This window comes from Buceros rhinoceros, unplaced genomic scaffold (assembly GCF_000710305.1).
Source record: "Buceros rhinoceros silvestris isolate BGI_N320 unplaced genomic scaffold, ASM71030v1 scaffold40142, whole genome shotgun sequence".
NCBI classification, from domain to species: domain Eukaryota; kingdom Metazoa; phylum Chordata; class Aves; order Bucerotiformes; family Bucerotidae; genus Buceros; species Buceros rhinoceros.
The window spans coordinates 504-12,177 of NW_010399070.1; the positions used below are offsets into that span (position 1 = coordinate 504).

General features: G+C 41.1%; 1 protein-coding gene across 1 annotated transcript in view; it reads left to right on the top strand.

The window, feature by feature from the left end:
- STARD4 (StAR-related lipid transfer (START) domain containing 4) overlaps nt 1–5,677 on the top strand; it is a 5,953-nt gene extending 276 nt beyond the window's left edge. The window contains exons 2-5 of the mRNA XM_010131332.1: nt 1,756–1,805; nt 3,325–3,451; nt 4,666–4,780; nt 5,336–5,677. Coding sequence (XP_010129634.1) covers nt 1,756–1,805; nt 3,325–3,451; nt 4,666–4,780; nt 5,336–5,562 — 519 coding nt within the window. The 3' untranslated portion in view covers nt 5,563–5,677. The remainder of the gene's footprint in view (nt 1–1,755; nt 1,806–3,324; nt 3,452–4,665; nt 4,781–5,335) is intronic.
- The last annotated feature ends 5,997 nt before the right edge of the window (nt 5,678–11,674 follow it).

Genomic DNA, 11,674 nt, shown 5'->3' on the forward strand with positions numbered 1-11,674 from the left:
TCGCTCAGGGAAGCTGTAGGTCCTGTTTTGGTGGGGGAAGTGCTTCTCAGGCCGCACTCCTAGGATGGTGCATCTTTAGATGGCAGAATGTCATCTAAATCAGTTTTCCTGCCTACAGATGTACTCTGTTATGCCTTCTACCCATTTTCAGAGAAGAATCTCACAGAAGAATCTTACCTATAGGTGAGGTGTAAGCCCATACGTGTAGGAATATAGGCTTTTCTTAAAGCGAAATGTTAAATACTCTTAGCCCTGGCAGTGTTGGAAGATGCTCACTTGTACTTTCAACATACCAGCCCCAGCCTTCAGGTAGGCTCTGCCAGCCTCTGGAGCTCAAAGCCATCATGCTTCATCTTCTAAATTTCTTCTTCTTAAAAAGTGAGATCATTCTCAATTATTTCTCTCATGTTGCTTCATGTTTCCATTGCCTTCAGAGTCACCGTGTTATCCTAAGTTTCCTTCCATGGAAGTGGTTGCAGTTCCTGCTTTCTCCACGCAGTTTGCCATGCCCTTCTTTCGAGCTGCTTGGCTTTTCTGAGCTCTGCTTCATCAAGCTAAACAGACTTTGCTGGTTCATCACTTATAGGATGGGTGAATACTTTTCAGTCCTGTCCTGCACAGGAGGTAGAAGTGTATTTTGGTGTTTCAGTGTAGCAACATGGTAGAGGACCAGTGCAGTAAATTTCTCTTTGTCCTTTTGTTACAATGGTTAGGGTGGGTCTTGCATTTTTTTTCCTTGTGAGCAGACATTCATAAGAGATGGTCAAGTGCTCCAAATGTAACTTGATTATTGGCAAAATTAACCAATTTACTGTCTTAAAACAGAGCAACAGGGCAGCCAAGCCTTTTACTCTTGCAAAACACCTACACAACCTCTGCTTTGATAAGTCTTATACCTGTCTTACTGTTTTCCTTTAGGAAGTTACCTGACTGTCACTGTTTCATATCGTGTTACTCCTCTGTAAAATTTTGAGTTGGAATTCCTTCCTTCCTTCCTTCCTTCCTTCCTCCCTCCCTCCCTCCCTCCCTTTCCTTCCTTCCTTCCTTCCCTCCCTCCCTTCGTTTCCTTCCTTCCCTTCCTTCCTTCCCTTCCTTCCTTCCTTTGTTTCCTTCCCTTCCTCCCCTTTCTTTTCTTCCCTTCCTTCCTTCCTTTCCTGCTTGCCTGCCCGCCTGCCTGCCTGCGTCCCTCCCTTCTTCCTCACAACTGCTTTCCCCTTCCTCCCTAGTTTTGGTACTGTGCCATGTAAAAGCTACTCAGAGCTTTAGCTACCTGCCAGGAGGATGTGTTTTGTCTCTGTGTATCTTAAACAGTTTTGCATGCAGTACTTACACTTCCGTTCTTCAGGACATTTGGTCCTTTGCGCTTATGTAATCATGGTTCCAAGTAAAAAGGTGGCATATGGTACCCTCTTTGACACCAAAATTCAGAGATTTTGTTCAGAGGTTCCATTTCATAACTAGATAAAAACCAGAAGATACTGTTTCCCACAGAATTCTAGCATTTGGCACCGAGAAAGGCAATTGACTGTTTTTTTTTCTGAAAGGATGGGAGATTATGAGTAAAAGATGCGTGAAACATATGTTTATGTTCTTAAGAAAAGTCGACCAAAGTGCTCAAGTCAGTGAGCACATTGGGGTGAACCATAGTTAATGGTAAAGTCATTTGCTCTTCTTCAGAAAAATGGAAGCATTTTCTGGACATCTTATAATTGTATGTAAGTGACAATTAACATAATATTTTCCATTTTCTTTCAGAAAGATGCAACTGTGTGGCGTAAACCATCAGAGGAATTCAGTGGATACCTGTAAGTTTGCTTGCAGAACAGACACATTTTTAAGGTTCCACAGATGTGTTTTGCAGAATTTAGACATGAGTCTTGTGGATTCTATAGCCCTCAGGTACACAGATTCTCCACAGAGGAAGCTAAGAGCTTCTCCTAGTGCCCTGTACTGTTTCTTTTTAGCGTTATACCTTGAGGCTTATTATTGCATGGTGTCTAGAACAACAAACAGTGAAAACCGTGGAACAGACCACAAAACTTCCGTTGGTTGAAATGGGAAAGAACATATGCCCAGACCTTTCAGAAAGATGGTCTGCAAACCACAAGATCGAGCCCAGGTTCAGTAGGTCCAAAGCATTACTGGCTGACAACCCAGAGACTGAGCAACTGCAAGAGAGTAAAATACCAGGTGTGTAGTTGTGGGAAAGAAGATGCATGACATAAAGGCCCTTCCTGTGTGAGTTTCTGTCAGTGGGTTCTGTTGGTATCTGTAGGTTTAGGTAGAGAAATAGTTACTAGAAAACAGTGCTCTGAAGAAATGAAAAGTCATGTGAAAAGGAAGCGTTTGAAAGTATCTCAAAGACTGAGAACACTCTGTGGAATTTAGTTGATGTTAAATCTGCAAGAGCTGATGTCCTCAGCCACCTGCTGAGTGTGCAGGCCCTCGAGCACACGGGCATCAACAGGTGTGCAGATGAAGACTGCAGAGTTGTGTACACACCTAGTGAAATAAAGGACACTTCCAAGAACTTCATAAACACCTACGCAGAAGCCACTATCATGTTCGTGTGGTCCTCCAGTTTTGAGTAGACAGCTGAGATGGGCTCCAGCCAGGTAATTATGAGTGAATATGGGTGAACTGTGTAAGTGAATAGACGAATCTGTTGCTTGACTATTAACTGCTTGACTGTTACCTACTATTAAGAAGAATGGTTTAATGATTAAGAAGTATTTCAGAAATAAGGACCCTGGCGGATTTCTTCTCCTTCTGGAGCTGGGGCCCAGTAGCTCAAGTAAATAAAATCTCTGTTGTCTACTAAAAATATGTAATAACACATGAATGTTCTGTAATGTCTGATACAAATTTTTTTTTGGTACTCTGACACATCACCAAAGCATAACGTAGTTTCTCCTTAGTTCAATTCTACTACTGTTACTTCTACTCCATGAGAAATGTTTTTCTGATTCTATTCATACTCTCCTTTCTGTTTGCTTTTAGCTCTAGTTGTCACTGGTGGATTTCCGTGTTTGCCCAGCAAGAATTGCAAAATAACAAGTGTTAGAGATATAAGCACGATGATTTTTATCTGAGTAAGGAGCCTACCATTTACAAAACATTGATTGCAGTGTAAGGAAAAAGTTTCTCGGAACTAACTTTTATTGCAGAAAATAGATGCACCCATAGGTCCTTTTCTGTACTGTTTTTCTTATACAGTTGTCCAGTGACCATAACTCTGGGTACTGTAGTAAGTGTACTGTTGCAAATTAATGAAATATTTATAAAAAATCTCTCACTTTTAAATGTAAACATATGTTTCTCTAGCTACAAAGCTCAAGGAGTGGTAGAAGATGTTACTAACAGAATAGTGGATCATATTCGTCCTGGACCTTACAGGCTAGACTGGGACAGCTTAATGACTACAATGGACATCATGGAAACGTTTGAAGAGGTGAAGGCTTGTTTCGATTCTTAAGCAAAATGTGTGTAGATGCATACATGAAGTTAACAGCATCACAGAGCAGTCATTCCAACAAATACCAGCATTTTTGCTGCCCGTTTTCTGCATACATGTGGGATATTGTGCATGCGATGGGTGACCACAGACGAGTCTTTCTGGCGACACACACCTATTCTGAAGCTTGAAGTTCAGCTTTCCATCAGTGCTGAAATACAGGAGTAAATCTTGGTTGGTTATAATTCTCTCATACATGGGAGCTCTGGTAGCCTCTGATAAAATTCATATATAGAGAATTATAGTGCGATATTTTATATGCAAAGCCTCATACAGCTTGCTTTCTTGTGTTCCACAACAAATAAAAGTGTGTGTATTTATAACCCACACATACAGAGACTGCAGCCTCTCCCACTTCCTGAAGGCTGACCTCACTGTGAGGCAGGGCGTTCTGCTGGAAGCCAATAGTTCACCCAAGGGACAGGACCTGCTAAAGAAAGATAGGTTTGAAGTTGATTACGGAAGAGCTGGTAGCTTTCCTTTGGTTACTGTGGACATTCAGCATTACTTTAGAACCCAGATGGTGGACATCTGGCTCGAACATGGATTTTCTTTTGCGGTGGCTCTTAAGAAAGATTTGTATGGGAAGGTATCTCAGCTAATTATTCCCTAGAATTTATACAAATTCTATTGTCTTATAAGAAAGCCCTTTTTTTAAGATTTTTTTTGCATTCTGTTTTATTATTCACTTAGTTTTAGTGAATAACAAACTTTAGGAACTTTAGTTTCGTTCTGTTTTATTATTCACTTGGTAGATTAAAAGTACTTGACAAAGTAAGTACTTGACACCTTAGTACCAAGAGAGGGCTCTTGCAATTTGTTCATGGTCCTTTGAGACTTCTTACGTAATGGTTAAGCCACATAAAAGCCACATGGCTTTCAGTTCCCAGGCATGACACTGTTCTTTAGCTTAAGTCAGTATGGTTTAAAGGTGCCCGTTATTCTCTGCCACTGCAGCACTTCAGTTGCAGACTGCAAGCCCTTACAAACTTACAGCACTTAGACTGGAAATGACATAGCCATTCAGCCCTCACTGAGGTTGTTTCCACAATGTAGTTGACCTTTATCTGCCTACAGGGATAAATTTCTCTGTATTCATTAAACTAAGAAGTTTTTGTTTTCTTACCCTCCTTATTCTGTCACTCAACAAGAACTGCTGTGTGATGCGTTACACCACTGCTGGCCAGCTTTGGAATGTCATAGCACCAAGGGAGTTTGTTGATTTCTCTTACACAACAAGCTATGAAGATGGGCTTCTAACATGTGGTAAGGCACCACTTACCTCTGCTTAATTGTTATTTTGCAACAGCTGCTTGGCTTAAGATTTGATTAAAATCAAGTTTTGTTCTGCGGTAAGCATTCAACAGTCATGTAATGTGGTCTCCAACAAGTACTTCAAAGGCATTTTAACATTTTACAGATTTAAAGACATAACAAGTTACTGGTTTACTCATGAGCCGTCCTTGTGTGCCAGGTTTAACTTACGGCAACAGTGGGACAGGAGTGGTAGAGACAAGCTGAGTGCTCTGACTCAGCTCTTACACCAAACTGGGTGGAGTAGCAACCTGGTCGACATGCTAGTAAATGGGAGGAACATCTTTTTAATGTCAAAATTTCTGCTTATCAAGCTCTGTTTGTGTGTTGTGGAGTTTGGATGAAGAGCAGGCAACCTTTGTGCATCAAAGAACCGAGAATTTTGAGGTGTGTCTGCCACTTCTACTAAATTCCCCAAGAGAAATTGTAAATTTTAAGTTTACTGTACCTTTATATTTTTGTCTGTCTCAAATGAACTTCCCTTTTGTTGTTTGTTTTCCTTGATAGGTATAAGCCTAGACTATGGAGAGGTGAGACCTAACTTTGTGCGAGGATTCAATCACCCTTGTGGTTGGTTCTGCGTCCCTCTTAAGGACTATCCTAGCCACAGTCTTTTGACAGGCTATATTCAGACTGAACTGCGAGGGATGCTCCCACAATCTGCAGTAGACACTGCCATGTCTAGTACCCTGGCCAATTTCTTCTCTGACCTCAAAAAGGCACTGAAAACATAGACAAACAGTGTCTTAAAAGCTTGTGCGTTTCTTGCAATCAAATTGTATTGTTTATCTTAGCGTAGATTAGCCACTGAGTTAAGCGGTCAGTAATATTGTTCCTGAATGATACCTGAATCTTTATGTTGAGGGATCCAAACAGCTTTACCAAGTACTTTTTGATGTGATACTTAGCATACATTCCTAATTCACGGTGCAAGATTTGGTTTCCTGCTCAGCACTCTGCAGCTGTGTGAGTAGTCTGAATATATAAACCCCTGGCTTCCTAGGTGGGAAACAGAGGATGTGTGCGTGGGCTTGAAAAACGCAGCATGAACTCAGCTCTCAAAAACAGTATTGAGAGTGGAGTGCTCAGGATTTTGCTGGTGCAGGTCACTGTAGCAGCATCTCATTGAAGATGTAATTTTGTAAAATATATATTTTTATATTAACATTTTTGATTTATTTAGTTCGTAGAGGTGCGTCTGTAATTTGTTTTTAAAATTTATTTATCATAGGAATATTATGTAGCTAAGTTGTTAAATGATACTCTTCATGAGAAAGCTATTCACTCTTGTTAGCACAAATAAGTATTCATTATTGGCATTTCTTCAGCATTGTAACTGTAACAATTAACTGTTGTATATAACGAGCCTCAGTAAGAAATGCCCTTACAGCTGATCCAAAGCTCATTTAAATCATCAGGTGTCTTTCCATAGTTTTTAGTGGGCTTTTAATCACACGGTTGTCAAAATAGCAAACCTCCAATGGATCTTCTGTGATACTCTGCACCTTTAAAGAATTTTTTATTTAAAGTTGCATGTAATTGTGTGTAGTTTTTTCTTTGTCTTCCTTAACTGAAAATCCTGGAATTACTAAAGCAACAGAAAGGACCACTAACTTGCTTCAGGTATAGGCACTGGTGTAGCCATAACTGCACAGACTGCCATCGTGCTGGTACAGCGCACTGGAGTGTTCTGTGGTAGTACCCCTCGACCGATCTTTGCCATAAATTAAATTAGCTTCTTAAAACAAGAACAACTGAAGGCCAAAGCTGAAGGTGAAGAATTGCTCAAATCTGCTGGAGGATGAAGAGTCAGATTTTTAAGGATATTTAGCCACCAGGTACATAGAAAGAGCTTTCCAAAAAATACTGTCTGTGCTGCTAGGAACCTGAATTTGCTTTAAAACCTGATGTTAATCTTTCAGTGTTGGTGTGTGTCATTTGCTCAGATGAGGTTGTAATTATCCCTGTGCTTTACCAGTGCTAGTAGAGGCAAGGTTAGCTGTGTGGTAGTTAGAAAAAGTACCACGGAGCCCAATATTTTGGGACCAGTTATATACACACAATCCAAGGACTAGTAATGATCTCCCGGGCAAAAAAAAAAGGATGGAAATTGTTCCCCTGCAATACCAGCTCTTTTGACACCAGCCACTGTAGCTTAACTGAACAGTGAGGCCTTTTCTTTCTCATTGTGCAAGCAAAGAGGTAGAAAAAACATGACATTAAATATAGTGAAAGCTCTTCCAACATGCTTCATGTATTAAGGCGTTTAGTACTGTTTAAGACAGTTAAAAACAATGGCCTTTGGTGTCTTCATAGGCAGATGTCGAGTTCCCACTGGGTTTTGTGTATTCTGCAGTTTCCTTTAAGTTCCGTGGTTACTCTTCCCATATCTTCTACCTTCCTTGTTTCCCCTGCAGTACTGGAGGTCCAAAGGTGATCTTTCACCAACAAGAACACTGAGCAGCTGGTGTCAGCAGACATGCTTTTTTTTGAGTGCTGGGTCCCACACCTCTGTAGTACTGGTAGAACGGCAAGTGTGAAAGCCCTAGCAACAGTGCTCTGTGGGACGAATGCTGACGTGATTATTGTAGAGGAAGCGACATGAAGTGCACCCTGTTTATTCTCCCATGTATAAAGACTATATATATACTGAATCTGCGTATTCATGTCCTGGGTTTTTTTTAAACTGCTCAGACTAATTGAGGGGTTGTAACACAGATGTATACAGAGAAAAATATTCCACTGCTCTGTAAAAAGCCCTGTCTAAATCTATGCAGAGGCACTTCAGTGCTGGAGGAATGGGTCAAAAGGAGCACAAGATACTTACAGGATGATGTTTATACAACACTAGGCACTGGAGAAAAGAATAAGAGGTCCCCGTTCCAAACACCCATCATAAGGGCTGTAGTACTCCTAGAGCATCTAGTGTTCAGTGAAATGGTTATTTGTGCTTCTGGAGAAAATAGGCTAATAAAGCACAGAGCAGCTGAAGAAAGAACTTGTGTTTAAAGGGAAAAAAATTGGTAGTGTATTTCAGATGTCATGGTGTTTCTAGAAGAACCTCATCCATGCAGGTTTCCTTTTTATCAACACAGTTGTTTTGGGTAACAGGCCTAGAAATTGAAATATTTTGTGAATGAGAGTAAAGTTTCTGAAAGCAAAGTGGGCTTTTTATTTTTCGCATTGTAGTAACTTATTCCTTAAGCGCTGATTAAACTGGTTTTGTGTGTTTTAATGAATGTAGTCTATTGCTTCTGCCAATGATTGTAAATGTTCAAGTCAATTCTCTGGACACAGAATGGAAGCAGGTTTGTTTTGTTTTAAATCACTAAAATAACATAGTACCATTCTCCAGTTTTCAGATGAGCAGTATACGGAAGTTGCTAACAAAATCTAAGGATTTATTTGGGGCAATTTCACACTTGTAAAAATTTCTCTGATTTAGGAGTGCAACAATTGACAATGGGTGCGGATTATGCTGCTGAAGCCGTGCATGGCTGATACCCCTACAGTCATTGTTCCAAGCGGTTCCGCTGCAGCGCACTACAGAAGAAAGATACCTAGTTTCATAGTGTGTTGTATTTATTTCAAACCAAAACTTAACTTTTTATATAGCTGAAGATTGAGAGGAGTGTTAGATCTTGAAGCAGAGCTATTCTTTAACCAGAGCACATTCATAACCAAAGCTACAAAATGAAGCACTTAACTGATCAGAACCTCTTTTCCCACCGTGGCACTGATTTTCTTCTAAATTAGTGGCCAACCTAGCTGGAGCCAAGACAGTGAAAACAGGAAAACAGGTGAAAGGACAAAGTACAGGAGCCCGTTTTGCTTACTAGGAGGTAGTGGGAGACAAAGTAAATTAACCAGTAACAGACTTCTGTCATCCTCAGAGCAGCAGAATTGATGCAAGTTCATGAGGTTCACCAGTACTTGAGTTTAAGATTGTTTCAGTTAAACCGAAGTATAATTATCTGAAAGTTACTTCTGAACACGGTGCTCAAGAATAGCAGAGACTGATTTTTGCTAGTGAAATGGCATGTATGTAGACACCAACATTATTTTTATATGACTAGAATTTTTTTAAAAAAATTATTTTTTCAGGGGTTTAGGCAATGTAACGATCTAATCTTTGGCACTTTAACTAGGTGCTCTGCGTGTAGATGGGAAAGGTGGCTAAAGATAAGGCAATTTTCGTGTCTGGCTTTTGTTCCTCATCTAAAACCTCCAGCATTAAACTTTGCCTGTAGTTGTGCTCCTTATTTTACATATGCAGAAGATCGGGCTAAGTTCAATTTGGGGGCAGTCCAGGGTACTCTACCACAATCTGCTGGGAGATGGACCAGTTCTTCAGATAGATCCTCTGGGAACATCACAAGCCCTGATCTCAAATTTGATGAATTTACAAAACATGAAAAGAGTGTCTGGTTCCTCCAGTAATCATAAATAACTAGTACTGTTTTGATGGTGTGAGCTGGTGATTTACTCTAGGAAGTTCACTGCTGTAAAAGTAGCCGTAACGCTAGTGAAGCCAGTGAAATTGTGCCTATGTTCACAAAGTCAAAGTCAATCTATCTTAATAGTGGATTTAACTGACTGTGTTCGGCACTTAAGAAATCATATTTATGTTTTGAATGCAATCGCAGAATAAAACATGGATTACAAAAGACTTATAATGTAGTTTACTTCAATACTCGTCCAGGCAGCTGTGGTGTTCAGTTACTTTTGGGGGAGTTACGTCTGATGATGTAGTACACTTTCAGCTGCATGATGATCTTTAATGCTACCAATTCCTCTCCTTAAATCTGAAAGTGCAAAAACCTGTCTATTAGAGACTTGATTTAGGCCAAGGAAGATGCACAAGTCAGATTTCTGCTAAACTGAAATCCTTTGAAAACTACCAACAGGATTTTTCTCAAAGCTTAAATTCTAAATTTATATATAGGGGTTTTTAATGATCCCATGATTACTGTCGAAGAACTTTATTATTTTGTCTTAGTATTACTTACCTTTTAGCACATTTAAGAAATGGTTTATTAACCACAAAAATTAAGTTAATCCAAAACACATGAACATGTAGCGCATGTACTTGAACATTTAGATGCACATTAGGGTTATAAACCATGCTGCAACATGTATTTTGAGGTGTTTAATTAACATCTACAGAAATGAAGAAGATGCCTGTATCTTACGCAGAAGATGTTTCCGTGTTTCGCTTTCTAAGCCTGCATAAAGCCAGGAGGTGTCTGTAGCTTTGGACTTCAGAGCAAAGAGTTGCAGCCCTTTTCTGTTGCCGAGAAAAGGAACTCTGACCTCTGAGGTGCAGCATGCTCTTGTGGGCGCGTCTCGTGTTGCCCTCCTCCAAGTGGGTTAGGAAGAGCTACAGGCACCACTTCAGATCTTCGGAAGAGTACTAAGGACATTAATTAGAACTGTTTTAAAAGCAGCGATGTTTAAACCCATTTGCCGGTGAAGGGGAATACGTAGATAAGAGAGATAATAATAAATCTGTGCCAAATATCAAATATTCTCTAGGAAAGAATATACCCTGAAGTCCTAGGCCACAATTTTGACTTTGTAGTACATTCCGCCTTTTCCAGTCCTCTCTGAGCTGTGCTGGTAAACTCAGTTTTACAGTACAGGTAGGGACTGATTATTATGGGATTCAACTTCCTCGGGACTGTGCCCCTAGCAGGAAGAAAACAGGCACAGGCAGTAACAGGACACGACAGGAGACACCTGTGCATGTTTCAGAGCTGACACACAGCAAGGTATGGCAGGTCTGGGTGAATGTGCCCCAAATCCCAACACAGTATCCAGAACTTCCAGAATGATTTTTAAAATTGCTCTTTCAGTGAGTCAAGTCAGTATGATCCTTGAAAACATTTATTTGATACAGGCAATAGGGATGGAGTTACTAGATCAGTTAATGCCCAAAATGTAATCAGAAACTGATCTTGCTCTGGCCTTCTGTGGACCAGTTTGGCAGTGCCCGGGGATGCCTGATCGAGAGCGTTTCCTGCAATCTGTACCTGGGCCTGCTGACCTACCTGCCACCACAGACCAGCTCTGGGGCAGGTTATGACCCCAGAGAACAAACTACCATCCCAAGTAAGATTCCCTGACTTTCTCAAGGAATCAGTCTGTGCTGCCTTTAATTTGCGTTCCAATCAAACAGCATTGGCTAGTGTGTTGATGTTGCTAATTCAAGCTCAAAGGCTCACTGGGGATGTAGGGCAGTGCTCAAGAGGGTGCAGCTGAACCACTGCCAACGTGAATGAGTACTTTGTTATTTGGGTACCATACAAGCCCTCCTTGTTGTACGCCTAACAGGAGTCGGAGCTCTTCACAGTTTGGAAGAAAGAAAGAAATCACAGCATGCCTGTTCACTGGAGCATGAGGAGCATCCCAGCAAACCAGCACCTCTTAGGCATATGGGGTTAAGCGTGGGGCCCCGTGTGCGCACAGCCATCCCTGCTGAATTTCATGGTCTCCCTGTCTCAACCAGTCACACTAATCTGAAAGATGATACAATTAAACTATGAACATCTGTACAGAAAAAGAGCCCATTAGAGTTAGATGCTCAAAGCTTCCCAAGACCAGCAGATGTAGTAATCTTCATCAGGAGACAGTACACTGAGGAGCTAGTGACCCTCACAGCCGTTAACCTGAGCTGGGCCAGGCCCGTGCTGTGCTGTGCATGATGTTTCCTGGCTGCAGGATAAACTTCCCCACCTAATGACAGCAGAGGAGCCCACGGGCAGCTGACACACAGTGCTGGCGGATTACACCACCTGCCTGGCCTTCCCTGTATCTGACAGCACAGCGAGTTCTTGTGTGGACGTC